This window comes from Podarcis raffonei, chromosome 5 (assembly GCF_027172205.1).
Source record: "Podarcis raffonei isolate rPodRaf1 chromosome 5, rPodRaf1.pri, whole genome shotgun sequence".
Taxonomy (NCBI): domain Eukaryota; kingdom Metazoa; phylum Chordata; class Lepidosauria; order Squamata; family Lacertidae; genus Podarcis; species Podarcis raffonei.
This window is the reverse complement of record NC_070606.1, coordinates 87,238,005-87,253,261: the sequence shown is the minus strand read 5'-3', so window position 1 is coordinate 87,253,261 and position 15,257 is coordinate 87,238,005. Positions and strand designations below refer to the sequence as shown.

The 15,257-nt window shown below is 46.3% G+C and overlaps 1 protein-coding gene across 1 annotated transcript in view; it reads left to right on the top strand.

The window, feature by feature from the left end:
- PLD1 (phospholipase D1) overlaps positions 1-15,257 on the top strand; it is a 113,039-nt gene that overhangs the window by 35,551 nt on the left and 62,231 nt on the right. Inside the window, exons 2-3 of the mRNA XM_053390553.1 lie at positions 11,774-11,956; positions 15,001-15,128. Of these exons, the coding sequence (XP_053246528.1) occupies positions 11,803-11,956; positions 15,001-15,128 (282 nt within the window). The 5' untranslated portion in view covers positions 11,774-11,802. The remainder of the gene's footprint in view (positions 1-11,773; positions 11,957-15,000; positions 15,129-15,257) is intronic.

Below are 15,257 nucleotides of genomic sequence, written 5' to 3'. Positions count from 1 at the left end.
AAACTTGGCTCTGGAATCTCTGGAATGCGGAAATCCCTCCAACGCTCTCCTTTCCCCTCCCGCTTCTCCAAGGCTCTTGCCTCCTGGCGCGCTCCAATGGTCAGCGCTGATTTGGTCAGCTGGTCCATAGACTCCGCCCTGGGCGCCCGGGAAAGTTCGTCTTTCACCGCCGAAGAAAGCCCTTCTTCAAAGAGCATTTGAATGGGTTCCGCCGATAGGTCCCATCCCAATTTATGTATCAACATTGTAAACTCAGTCCAGTACTCACGAACCGATCGGCTCCCCTGTTTGCAAGCCATCAATTGTCTGCGCACCAGTCCCTGTTCAATCTCGCTGGAAAACATCAAATCCATGGCGCGAAAAAACTTCCTCGTGTCCTTCAGCATTTCACTATTCCCTGCCATCAGGGGTCTAACCCAGTCTCTCGCCCCCCCTTCGAGATGGCCAATCACAAACGCCACTCGCGATGCCTTGTCGGGAAAGTCGTTAAACTGCAGCTCGAGAGCATATTGCATCTCTGTCCTAAAGGCTTGATAGTTCCTGGGGTCCCCCCCAAACTTCTGCACCAATCCTGGCATCTTTCTTGCTAGTGGGGCGCCTTTTGTCTTTTCTGCATCCTGCGCCCTCCTTTCCTCTAGCCTCGCCGTTTGCAGCGCTAGCTGGAGCTCCAACACCCTGTACCTTTCTTCCAGGCTTGGACCCTCTCCAGCTCCTCCTGCTCCCCCGGCTCCGGCTGGGTTGCTCATGATGCCTCTCTGCACAAGCTGCTTTCAGGGACTGTCCGATTGCTGTGATGGGATGGTGAGCTGCTTGTGCGTAAAATCCTAGTCCCTCAGAGTTTGGCTAAGTCCACAAACCTCTGTCTCTGACGGAGCTCCTTAAGCATGGCTCCATCAGTCGCTCGTTGAATCGGACAGTGGGCGTTTGCGGAACTTCTTCCAGCATAAAAGCTCCTTAACGGAAACGCGTCTTCTGGACTCTCGGTGTGACAGTTTCCGGCGAGGAGTGGGTGTCCCTACAGGAGGTCCTGAAATCTCCCCACTGTTCTCGCTTGAAGTGTCTCTGAGCCCTCCCTCCGACTCACTTTCCCTTGGAACTCCACTTCTCCCCCTGCTGGTCCCCTCCTCAGCTGAATGGTCTCTCTCACCCTCCGTGAGCCCTTTCACCTCCTGCGTCTCAGATGGCAGTTCCCTGACAGCTTCAGGTTACAGACTCCGCTAACCCATAAATATTACCTCGGGTTAAGAACTTTGCTTCAGGTTGAGAACAGAAATCATGCAGCAGCGGCAGCAGGAGGCCCCATTAGCTAAAGTGGTGTTTCAGGTTAAGAACAGTTTCAGGTTAAGTACGGACCTCTGGAACGAATTAAGTACTTAACCCGAGGTACCACTGTATTGCTTTTTGCTTGGTGGAAGGGCAAAGTGTGTGCGTGTTTGTGTGGATCAATGTGTTCCAAAACCTCTGACTTCCTGCATTGCTGGAATGTGGCCTGTTTTATGACTCAGATGGTGAAAATATTGTTCAGTTGGCAAAGTGACACCCTCAGTTCACAAACTCTGTCCTCTTGCTGTCTGTGAGCAAAAGAATGATGCCATAGTAGAGATGGGTAGTTGAGATTATCGGCCAGTGGCTTGGTGTCAGGAGTTATATGGAGTGTTTTTGGGGTGTGTGGATGTTAGTAATGTTGGTATGATGGTTGAAAAAGTTAACAAACGCCTGAAGCTGTGGTTTTGCAAATGGATGCAAAACCAACACGCGCCCCTTTCCTTCCTCCTATAAATTGTGCCGTTGCCCCAAGGTTAGTTGCTACTCAAAACATGTTTTTGTAGGGACGTATTGCCAAGCAAGTACCAAGTGTGGCAATTAACATGGGTACAAAGTGCACACTTATTTATTACGGTCACAAGTGTCTTTAAAATCCAGATCACCGCAAACCTGTGCTCTAAAATCTTTATACCTTTCTTTCTCAACATTTCTCTTTCTTCCTCACTCTGCTCTGGAGGAATAGGCAGGGGCTAAGTGCTGCCATTTAATTCCCAGGAGGGATGTTGATGATGATGATGTCCTCTGCCCCTGGGACACTGTTTGCCAGTTCTCTGCATGCCAGATAAACAGGCCTTTCTCAGAGAGAAACCCAGTAGGCGAGCTGAAGAGGGAAATAGATTACATTCCCATGCATGCCTAAGAGTTGAACGGCCAGCCTTATTTTGGAAAATCCCCAAATCCTTTTTTTTATAACCAATCAAAATATCTCAAAATAGCAAGCAAGCTTTTGAATTCACCAGAGATCTTTGCGAGGATAAATGATATCCAAAATCAGGGTGAGGGGGGAAACATGCTTTGTGTTGAAAGCCACAATTTTCTGCATTGGTCAAAACTTTGTTTTTGTTGTATAGCCCTAGAGCAGGGTTTGAGAACACTTTTTCAGCTGAAGATGGGAACTGGAAAACCAGGGGAAGGATAATGGAATCCAGTCTCCTGGGAGAGATAGTTGGCTGTAACACTGCAATATTTTGTTGCAGCATCCTACTTCAGTCTTCCTGCTTCTTGGTTTTAAAGAACAATCCTTCCACAAATGGGAGACCCTTTGCACATGGGTGCTGTTTGCATAGTCAAAGTTAATAAAACCATGATTTTGTAAATTCTTTATCACAAGTGCTATTTAATCTTGCCCGACAAGACTTAATGGCCCTAACCAGCCAATAAATTATCTTAAGGCGATGTCAAGGATGAGGGCACAGTGGGAGAGAAAGAAAATAAGAGTCATCTTGGTAGTGCCGGCGTTCCACCTTGTGCCTGGCACAGCCAGGCCTCACTTGTCAGATGAACTTGCTTTGTACATTAATTAGTAAGTTATTAACTCAGTGCTGCAAACACCTGTTTTCAGTCGGTTAGGCGGCAGGATGGCAGGGAACAATGCCTCCTCATCACTGTGTTTCATGAAGTACTGTTTCCATCACTCTCCTTTGCAAAATACTACAGCCAACAGGGGTGATTTAAGATGCCCAAATTTTAAGCTCAGCTAAACCAACTGAGCCTCTTGGGCTTGCTGATCAGAAGGTTGGCGGTTCAAATCCTCACAATGGGGTGAGCTCCTGTTGCTCTGTCCCAGCTCCTGCCAACCTAGCAGTTCGAAAGCATGTCAAAGTGCAAGTAGATAAATAGGTACCACTCCAGCGGGAAGGTAAACGGCGTTCCCTTGCGCTCTGGTTGCCGTTACGGCGTTCCGTTGCGCCAGAAGCAGTTTAGTCATGCTGGCCACATGACCCGGAAAGCTGTCTGTGGACAAACGCCGGCTCCCTCAGCCCGAAAGTGAATTGAGCGCCGCAACCCGAGAGTCGCCTTTGACTGGACTTAACTGTCCAGGGGTCCTTTACCTTTACCTAGTCTGTTAGGGGGAAATATGTAATATCACCCAAGCTCCTAACTGCCTTTAAAAAAATATATCAACATGTCCAGTTTGTAATTCGTTGTTGTTGTTGTTGTTGTTACAAATAAGGTGCCATCTCATTTTGTTCAACGGGACTTACTTCCATATGCCTGCATAGCATTCCAACCTGAAACTTGCCCAAGGCTGCTCAGTGAGTTTCATGGTCAAGTGCTAGGCATTTGAACCCAGGTCTACATCTCCAATTCTTGTGCATCACACCACCTTGCCTCCGCTCCGTTATCCTTGGGACGAGAGCTAGGGCTCATTTTATGGGCTTTCCCTGTTTGAAGTCAATGACCATTGTTTCATCAAAGAGAGGCACAGCCTGTACCTACTGCGAAAATAAAGTCGTCACTTAATTTGTTTCTAAGTGTCCCCATCTGTGGGAGAGCTATGGATGAATATGTTCCCCTAAACCATTTAGAATATTTGCTGCCCATTATCGTGGAAATTTGCCAACAATCTTGTTCCTTCAGAATAGGTACCAGCAGAATTCTTTAAAGCATGCCTAGGAGAATCCATGTTAAGGAAGCAGTGATGGGTAATAAATGTTTATGAGAGCTGACGATTGCAAGAAATGTAAGGACATACGAAGAGCCTGACTGCCAGATTCAGGCCATAGGCTCTGCTCGCAGTAGCCAACCAGAAGCCCATGGGAATCCCACAAGCCAGACATGAGCACAATAGTCCTTTCCCAGCGTGTGATCCCTAGTAAGCAGCACCAACAATGGAGGCAGAATATAGCCATTGTGGCCAGTAGCCATTCATAGCCTTACCCTCCACGAATTTAACTGCCGTATTTTTTGCCCCATAAGACGCACTTTTTTCCTCCTAAAAAGTAGGGGGAAATGTCTGTGCGTCTTATGGAGCGAATGCGTAGTCCCTGGAGCTGAATTGCCCAGGGGCAAAAAGCAGGTTGTGCTTTTTTTTTTTTTTAGAAAGAGGGAAGGAGGTGTTGAAACAAAGCCGCTGAGCAGCTGATCGGCAAGCGATCGGGAGGGGAGATAAGGGATTCTAGAGATAAAGGAGGCTGCCTGGGAGGGGGGAGGTAAAAGCACATGGATCCTCAGGATTTTTGCATTGGGTCACCCCAAATTCACCATCAGATCACATAGCATGTCCATGGCTACAGTCTGCACCCAAAAAATCATGCACCCACTGTTTTGTGGGGCTGCAGTGGTGCAAAAACGTGGTTACAAAGCACGGATCTACATGGATCCTCAGGATTTTTGCATTGAGCTAGCCCAAACTCACCGTCAAATCACATATCATGTCTGTGGCCACAGCATGAACCACAAAAATCATACATCCACTGTTTTGTTCAGAATATATATATTTTTGTTTTCCTCTAAAAACTAGGTGCGTCTTCTGGTCAGGTGCATCTTATGGAGCGAAAAATACGGTAATCCTCACTGGCTTGCTGCCCTGAGTAGCTCCTCTTACAGTCTGCACTAGAGACTATATTAATGGCACATTTTTATCCTGCCCTTCCTGTAAAGAGTAGAATAAAAGCTGGAATGTGTGCAGAGTAGGGCGACCAAGATGATCCAGGGTCTGGAAGCCAAGCCTTATGAGGAACGGTTGAAGGAGCTGGGTATGTTTAGCCTGGAAAAGAGGAGACTGAGAGGAGATATGGCAGCCATCTTCAGATATCTCAAGGGCTGTCACATGGAAGAAGGCGCAAGCTTGTTTTCTCCTGCCCTGGAGGGTAGGAATCGAACCAATGGCTTCAAGTTATGAGAAAGGATATTCCGACTAAACATCAGGAAGAACTTTCTGACCATAAGAGTCATTCGACAGTGGAACAGTCTCCCTCGGGGGGTTGTGGGCTCTCCTTCCTTGGAGGTTTTTAAGTAGAGGCTGGATGGCCATCTGTCATGGATGCTTTAGCTGAGATTGCTGCAATGCAAAGGGGTTGGACTAAATGACTCTCAGAGCCCCTTCCAACTCTACAATCATATTGATTCTGTGAAAAGCCACCCAAGTTGGTGGCCCTCTAAGATTGTAGGCAATTGGTGGCACATTGGCCATTTTTGTTAGTTTTTAGTTTCCCTCCTTCTCAACGGTTTGGGATAGCTCATGAAAGATATGTTTTATCCTTGTTGCCAGTTTGCAAGCGTTCTCGAAAATACCGTATTTTTTGCACCATAACACTCACTTTTTTCCTCCTAGAAAGTAAGGGGAAATGTCTGTGCGTGTTATGGAGGGAATGCCTATGGGTGGCATGCCTACGGATTTTCCTCCTCTAAAAACTACGTGCGTGTTATGGTCGGGTGCGTGTTATAGAGCGAAAAATACGGTAGATGCCAAAACCCAAGAAGCCCCTTCGTGTATTTGCTCAGTGAGGGTTGCTGATGCACAGAGAGAAGCTTTTCAGGTTTTTCCTCTAAAACCACCTTGCCTCTCGCAGCCCCTGATGCTCACGGTTCACAGGAAGAGGAAGTCAAATAATGAGCAACTGACTCACCTCCCATTGACAGGGTCAGCACTGTGCCAAAAGGAGAGAGATTTCTATATGGAGTACGTTCCTGTGTGGAAGAGCTGTTAGTCATGGAGATGACTGGAGGGAAGGTGAACTTCGGCTCAGTTCCAAGAGGTGCCAAAGATCTAGTACAAAGTGTAAAGAGTAGTCACACTGGTTGGGAGCAGCGGCTGTAGTGCTATTGAGTTCAACAGAAATGAAGGGGTTGGCTAACTGTAAGTTGAAGAGGGTCTTGTCTCTCTAGGAGCTATTACAACATTTTTTTACAAGAAAGATGGTACCCACAACTGCATAGGATAGTTGCTGTGGTCTCACTGTGGGAACAACACAGGCTTGGGCCTTTCTAGGGAGTGGGGCAGGTATTCAGACCTTTTAAGTGAGGGATTCTACAATCAAGTGGAATATAAATTTTATGAAATCACTAAAAATAAGTATCGCCCAGGATTAACAACGCGGTTTATTTGCGGAGAAATTAAGTGTGCGATGAATGTGATTAGGACCTCCTAAACCCAAGGAGGCAGGCGCTGATTGAAGTTAGTGGAAATTGTTCAGTTTGGTTGTGTACTTTTTGATGTTTATTACTACTTTTGTTATATTTGTAGTTATGGAATTTGAGCATGGTTTTAACTTTGGAAAGGTGGCATACAAATAAAATGATTGTCTTAAAACCCATTCCCACCCATCCAGTTCCCTCTACTCTCTCCCTTCTCCACCTTCCAGTTTACAATAATCCCTCTGTTCCCCAACTGTTAGGCCATGCTCCTTTCAACTGCTTCCTCCCACATAGCATTCTGTGCTGCAGGCTCCCTGCTCTGCCCCAAACACAAACACAAAACATGGTTTGTTAGATAGGCATCCCCTGTGGTGCTATCCCACATGGTTATAGTATGTGTGCGAATCCTGTAGCCATCTGGATAGGGCTGACTGCAGAGGTCTTCCCCAGCCAACCTAACAATCTGGTGGGAAAGGGGATTAGAATATTCACACATATACCACAACCCTGCTCTTTGTGGTGCTACAGGTCTGTGTGAGCACAGGTGTACACGAAGCAGGCCACAAAGGGGTGATATTTGGTCCAATGTGATACAAAAGACACCTTAGGTTAATTGGCGAAGGTGTATTATGCATCGTCTTTCTCTTTGCCAGTTTGTTTGTTTTTTAAATAAACAATTAATAGAAGAGCTTAGGGAGACAAATGGATGCTTGTCGGTTTTTGAGGATCATCCTGACAGCAACAGACATTAAAATGTAGGTTGCTTCAGCTAGGCACATCTCAAATGGCTTTGCGTCTTATTATCCCCCAATCCCCAGAAAATGCAGCACCGTTATGTAAGTTCATGGTAAGGCTGAGTCTCACGTCTGAAGCATTATTGGCCTGAATCAGAATTGGTATTCCACATGCTTCAGGAATGCGTTGCATTGTGTCTCTTCCCTCTCCTGTTAAATGTATGCAAAAAACACCTGAGCGTGGGCATTTAGAGATTAGAGTTGGCGGTGCTGGTAAGGGCCTTTCACTGCTGCAAGGACCAGCCCTGTGCTGTCCTTACCTGTGATCAGGAATCCTGATTCAACCAGCGCCACTGATTCATGTGTAGAAGCCCTACCAGTTGTGTGCACATAGGGGCCCTAGGTGTGTCCACTCTGCAACGTCGCATACAGGCGAGAACGAAGCTAAAAAGGTTTTCTTATGCTTGCTTGTGCTGTGGCTTGGGTAACCACAAACGCAGCCAAAATCCAATTTACGCAGGAGTTACGTTCTGCACCTCTGTATGGGTAACCAAAATGGTGTACTGTATATTTGGAGCACCCTGGAGAGGGTGAGGAGACCCTCCCCAGACCCCAAAAAGGATGTCTTCTTAGGGCTCCAGGGAGGGTCCTCTTGTGAGCCAGGAGCGAAGCGAGACTTTGCTGAGGCCTTCCCTTCAACAGCTGACATGCGGAGTAGCGCAGCAGTAGCAGTAGCAGCCACTTCCCTGCACCCCACTGTCTCATGCGAACTGGAAGGACAGCATAGCTCCCTTGACCAGAAGCTTCCAGAACGAGCAGAGGGATAATGGGCCTTGCACAGGTGACGCATGGGGAAGCAGCTGTTGCAGCCGTGCTACCTTGCATATCAGCTCTCCTCTTCAAGTTCTGGGAAGGGTCTCCTCGCAAGCCAGCAGGACTGCCCTGGCTTCATCCCCATCCCCCCATCCCCGCTTCTGGGTTCCCAGCACCGCATGTGTGTGTGGTCACACGCACATGGAGCATGCATAAATGGACGGTTTCCTGTACAAAAATTGATCATTATGTAGCCAATGGCGGACAACATATTGAGGCTGGGAACGGTGAATGTCAGCATGTGGTTCCATGCATAAGGCTTCCCGCTTAAGCTGTGATCAAATTGCTTCGCTCTTTTCCTGGGAAAGGAAAAACATGAGAACTATGCATGTAATGAACTAATTACCCTGTTCTTTGCTTACAACCTGTTTCCTTTAATTAACCTTACGCCCCTGTTTAGCGGCTTGTCCGATGATCTGGGAGCATTCAGTTCCCACAAACAAGCAAAAATCCCCTCTGGGCAGTCATCATTGAAGAAAGCTCATCAGTTTAAAACTGCTTTGGGCTGCATAATGTTGACGTGCCTTTGAGATTGCATAATACTCACCAGGCAGGAACAATGCAGTGTAAATAAAAGTGGAAGAAAAGACCCACAGATAGTTAAAGGAACGAGGAACAGATTCTTCCTGCATCCCATTCAGTTTTGTCACTCCTGAGGCAGCAGTGCTTTTGACGAGTGAGGTCACCGCTCTGCTGCCCTTCAACATGTGGCAACGTTATTATTTTGACCCCACAGGCAGAACCTGAGGGGATGCATTGCAATATGGGGACATAGGGAAGCCACTGTGGTGTTGTGGTTAGAGTGCTGGACTAGGATCTGGGAGACCAGGGTTCAAATCCCTACTCAGCCATGCAGCTCAGTTTCCTTTTGCCTCGCCCTGCCCCACACATTTGGGTTGGGAAGCCAGAAGAGAGCAGCACTGCCCTTCCTCTGCTGCCCCACTCCTGGCCCTCTGTCTGCAGCCGGAACAACTTTTGCTCGTCTCTACAGCCCTATAGGATGCACGAAGCCTGGCGCAACTTGAAAACTCAAAAGCAATCGAAGTTGCTTCAATAAAGGATACTGCTATCGTTGGTTATTTGGCTCCAGGGCAAAAAGACTTAACCCTGGCGCATCGAGAAATGTCAAGAGCTTTATTACTTTTGCAATTACGCTGCCTGCAAGAAGACCAGCACATATATGAAAGTCAGACGAATCTCTTGGGCTTTGTCCTCAAGCTTAATGGGTGAAGCAATTCAGTTCCTACGACTCAGGCACATGACTTGGTGTGAAAGATTGCTGATTGGTTGTACAAAAGGAGGATATTGCTTCCTGGGGCTCATCCAGTTCATTCAAGCATGTGTCATGCTGTTTCCATCTGCCTTGAGTTTTCCTGTACAACAATGCTTTTTATATATATTAAATCTCTTACGATATTTGCACTTCCCATTTCTGATGGGCTGTGCCAGGTGTGTAATTCCAACCCTCCCATAGAATGCTGCTTCCTACAAATGCCAGGCTGATTCATTCATATAATTAGCTGTGCATTTCTCTCTCTTTTATGGGAACATGCATAGAATGAGCTTGCAATAAGGCATTTGGGTGAAATGAGTGTGCCCAAATGAGCCTTTGTGGAAGCCCAGGAAGGCTCACAATTAGACTTTGAGTAGGAGAGCTGCCAATATATTTCACATCTAGCAACCCTTTGGTTTCAAATCGTAGATGGGTAGGCAAGTCTAAAAAGCCCGGGGCACCTATTTTCATGGCCCTCTAACAGCTATAGTAGCTCATTTACCAGAAGTAATGCATTTAGCATTAATTATGGAAGTATATACCCAATTCTGAGCAAACTAAGCCTCCTGGAGCAAAAGATATACCAGGAGGCATAGTTTGGTCAGAATCGAGTGCACACTTCCAGAGTATATTCCATTGAGCCTTGCAAAGCAAGACCGCTTAGAAGCCAGACCCTTCTCAAGACATAAATCTAGCTTCCTGGTATTATTTCACCCTTGGTGATTTGAATCCCTAATCCAAGTACAATATACTCAAGTGCTCTTACATTTCCTGTCCTATTGGAGTTGTACCTTTTAAAATACTTGGCAGTGGTGGTAGTGAAAGGATTGTGGTGTCTACTTTTGAATATTTTAAAGGGATACATCCCTTGTCATACAGAAATGTGCCCTTCATAAATGATGAAGTGCGTTGTCCTTAAATATTTATACAAACCAAAGGCTTTTAAATTTTAGAGAGCTCCAGAGAGCTGCGTTGGGGAGGGGGCCAGAGAGGATTGTGTGTTGTTGTTTTGCTAAGGTAATCAATATAATCTTATTTCAACCAGCATATTCCGGAGTGGGGGGGTCCCATTTTCCTTATTCCAGTCTCTGCCTAGAATGGAGAGGAAAAGGTTGCCTCAAGGCACACGCAAGGCCAGGAATTCATTTTCAGTTCTCGCACTGAGCTCACAGCCCATTTTACACATGTTTATTATTTATTTAGTTCATAAATTTTATACCTCGCTTGATTGTAACACGCCTCAAAGCTGCTTACAAATAGATTGTCGGCGCTTTCCTTTCTCGGTGGACAGTGGAGGTGTATGGCTTTGGGGGGAAGTCAAACGTTGGAGAGTTATTGTGCCTGTGGTGGCTGCAGAGATTGATACGGAAGAGACATGTTTTGTTGCAGGTGGGGTAGAGGAAGGTGTCCGGTTTTGCTGCTGCAGATGCACCATGGCATTTATTCTCTCTGTGCTCCTCCCAGGGGTCATTCCTCCTCTGGTCACTGCTATGAGATTGAATCCTGACAAGACAGAAGTACTGTTCTTGGGGGACAGGGGGCGGGCTGGTGTGGAGGACTCCCTGGTCCTGAATGGGGTAACTGTGCCCCTGAAGGACCAGGTGCGCAGCCTGGGAGTCATTCTGGACTCACAGCTGTCCATGGAGGCGCAGGTTAATTCTGTGTCCAGGGCGGCTCTCTACCAGCTCCATCTGGTACGCAGGCTGAGACCCTACCTGCCCACAGACTGACTCACCAGAGTGGTGCATGCTCTAGTTAACTCCCGCTTGGACTACTGCAATGCGCTCTACGTGGGGCTACCTTTGAAGGTGACCAGGAAACTACAACTAATCCAGAATGCGGCAGCTAGACTGGTGACTGGGGGCGGCCGCCGAGACCACATAATTCCCAGTACGTTTCTGAGCACAATTCAAAGTGTTGGTGTTGACCTTTAAAGCCCTAAACGGCCTTGGTCCTGTATACCTGAAGGAGCGTCTCCACCCCCATCGTTCTGCCCAGACGCTGAGGTCCAGTGCCGAAGGCCTTCTGGCGGTTCCCTCACTGCGAGAAGCAAAGCTACAGGGAACCAGGCAGAGGGCCTTCTTGGTAGTAGCACCCACACTGTGGAACGCCCTCCCACCAGATGTCAAAGAGATAAACAACTACCTGATATTTAGAAGACATCTGAAGGGAAGTTTTTAGTGCGTGATATTTTGATGTATTTTTAATCTTTGTTGGAAGCTGCCCAGAGTGGCCGGGGAAACCCAGCCAGATGGGCGGGGTACAAATAATTTATTATTATTATTATTATTATTATTATTATTATTATTGATACATGACCTGACTGACCATCTCCAGTCAGATAAAACAATAAGATCAAGGGGGGGGGGAATCACAACCATACTTTCGAGCTCCCCCAGAAATAGGGCAAGCCAATGGCTCTTTGACGTTGCCGCAGATTTCAGGTCATAACAGTAATGGAAATTCTTCGTTTTCTTCTCTCAAACAGCCCCCCCTGGGTGAGTGTGAGCCTTTAAGATGTCTCTCAGCAATGAAAGGAAATTGAACACCTCAGCCTTGAGGAAAATAGCCAACGACATGACCAACATCATCGAAAGCCTGGACACAAGAGAGCTCCACTTCGAAGGGGAAGAGGTGGATGCAGACGTGCTGAATGACCCCAAAGCACCTGGTGAGTCAGTGGGCAAAGATGTAGAATAGGGGCCTTCTTCTGCTGCAGAATTGGACTGCTTTGGAATCTCTGGGTTTTTTTATTATTTAAAAAAGTTCAGTTTGCTAGTCCCCATGACAGTAGTGCAGGGGGAATCAAATTGTGGGTGGTGCTTGGGAAAATCTCAAAAGGGAAACAGGCTGAATGAGAGATTTCGTAGTCACCAGGGAAGTCTTCAAGGAGCTGCGTAGCTTTTGAATGTAGGAATCTGCCTTATCCCAAGACAGACCATTCGTCTATCTAGCTCAGTACAGTGGATGCTCGGGTTGCAAACGTGATCTGTGCGGGATGCACGTTCGCAACCCGCAGCAGTGCATCTGCGCACACATGGCTTGCGATTCGGCGCTTCTCACCACTGAGAGCCAGTGTGGCGTAGTGGTTCAGAACGGTAGTCTCGTAATCTGGGGAACCAGGTTCGCGTCTCCACTCCTCCACATGCAGCTGCTGGGTGAGCTTGGGCTAGCCACACTTCTCTGAAGTCTCTCAGCCCCACTCACCTCACAGAGTGTTTGTTGTGGGGGAGGAAGGGAAAGGAGAATGTTAGCCGCTTTGAGACTCCTTAAAGGGAGTGAAAGGCGGGGTATCAAATCCAAACTCTTCTTCTTCTTCTTCTGCGCATGCGCAAAGTGCGATTTAGCACTTCTGCGCATGCGCGACCGCCGAAACCCGGAAGTAACCTGTTCCAGTACTTCCGGGTTTCAGCGGAAGCGTCTGTAACCCAAGGTATGACTGTATTGTCAACATGGACCAGCAGTGGCTGTCCAGGGTTTCAGACACAAATCTTCCCCAGTCCTACCTGGAGATGCCAGGGACTGAACCTGGGACCTTTACGAAGCAAATTCTCCACCACTGTGCCAAAGCCTCTTCCCCAAAGCTTCTTGCTCATCCACCTTGGCTAGTATTTCCTTATTTCCTGTGCTCCAACAGCCTTATCTCCAGTTGTCATAGCATTCTTCCTTCTGTTACCTGCTATAAAACAATCCGCTTTTTTAATGAAAGGCTGCTTTGCTTTAAAGTCTCTCTCAAAACCTGCTTCTTCTACAAAAGGTCAAAGTCAAACCAGTTTTGGTTCGGCTCATCATGGGAAGGAGCAAAGAGCTATGCAAGATTCTCTGCTGGAATCTCCTAACATTCAGCTTCAAATTCTAGCGTTATGAGAGAGGAAGAGAAACTTTTCCCTAGCCGCTTTCTGTGCATAATTTTATTTACTTCTATGAAATGCTGGCTGGGATCCAGACAGGCCTATAGATGCATGTGATGTCGTCAGTGTTTGACTTAGGGGCCAAAGTTCAGAGCTCCACTCAGCAGAGTGAATTAGAGAGCCCCCTTTTCTGGGAAAAAGGGTGGGATATACAGTAAATAAATATAATAACAATATTATGGCCTGAATCGCCATGTATGTCGATCCCAATTTTGCATGAAAAACAGAACACGTACCTCTGTGCTTTTATAAGAAGCTAGCACACATACAGCAAAATAATAATTTGAGCAGGGAGCTTTTCATTCTTCTTTGTACACAATGGAAGCTTGTTCCTCTCTGCCAAGCTGCCTGTCTCCTCTATATTGCTACTTAAATTATAATATTCCCCTTCTTTCATCACTTTCCAATCTTTCAGTTGCCTAAATGAATTAACTGCAAACAAATAGCTCGGAGGTTGATGAAATGTCGTTTATTTTTCTGGCTTCCTAGTTTCTGCTGGTTTCCAAGAGAATTTATGGCGGGAGCAAATCAGCAAACCTAGTACAGTAAATAAAAAGAACTGCTGCACCAAGCAGGCTGCGCCCCCACTTGTTTGACAAGTAGAGTTTAGTTTAAAATTCATCTGCATCGCTGAGCAGCAGTAAATACTGTGAAGCATATTTTCTTTAAGAGGCACCATAGTCTTTATCATACTTTTCATAGAATTGAAGAGTTGGAAGGAACCACAAGGGTCATCCAGTCCAACCCTCTGCAATGCAGGAATCTTTTGTCCAGCGTGGGGCTCAAACCCGCAACCCAGATATTAAGAGTCTCACACTCTTCTGACTGAGCTTATCCCAGCAGTATCTCAGTTGCTGCTAAATCTTCACCCGTGAGTTAGAATGCAATGGGACTTTGATGTGTGAATTAAGGGATAACTTCGGAATGAGCACCGCCAGTCTGCTTCAGGTTTTCTGTGCCTCTTCAGATTAAAATCTGTATTTATTGGAAGGAAATGTAGGAAACTCAGCATATGATAGGACAAATTCCTTGGCACATAGAAATCCTTGGTTTTTTAAAAAATAGATTTTGTGGATTTTAGATGTTTTTTCTGCAGTTTAATTATGTAGATTGTCACCTGAGGCTCTTGTTCCGAGTCTCCCGGGTAAACACTAAACTTTAAGACCAGATTTCTGAAGCTGCCCCGGTCACAAGGATTATTATGGAATGTGAGTTGTGGTATGTGCAATGATCCATCCCCCTTTTAAACAGAGAGAGAGAGAGAGCACAAATTCAGGTGTTGAATAAATGCTTTAAAACCCCAGATTCAATCCCTGGCATATCTAGTTAAGGACTAGAGATGGGTGTGGTTTTTTTGGGTGGGGGCAGGATAGAGAAACTCGCCTGATTGGTTTTCATGACAACCTTTTTAAAAAAAAAATCACAAGAAATATGGTTACAGATAGGTTGGTCTGCCATAGTCAAAAGAAGTGTGCATGCACACGAAAGCTCATATGAAGAACTAACTTAGTTGGTCTTTAAGGTGCTACTGGAAAGAAATATGGTGATGTTGTTAAATTTATTACCTGTCGCTCTCTCTGAGTTCCCAGGGTGAATAACAATTTAATTTAAGAGTGAAAAGGTGAGAAACTGAGATTTAACAGAAAATGACAGAATCATGCATTCCTACTTGGTGGGGGGGGGGAATCTGTTATGTGCTGCAATGTCTCTTATTTAGCAGCTTTTGATATTGAACTTTTGCCTGCTGTGTTCCAAGTTGTGCTTTAAAGGACTGGTACCAAAACTTCCATTTCATCATTTGCAGTGGGCATCCCGTTCTCTGCCATTTATAACACTAAAGGATTTAAAGAGGCTCATACACAGCCCTATCTAACTGGGTGTCCAATCCGAGTGCGGGTTTTGGAAGTGGAACGCTGTACCTCAACAACAAAGGTCAGATCTTATTTGCCAGTGCAGCGCTTTAAAAAAAATAAAACCAGTTCACATTTCATGATGCATCCATGCTTCTGTTGCTAAGTGCTTTGCTTTTTGAGGTGGAGAGTGGGATGGAAAGTTGCATGA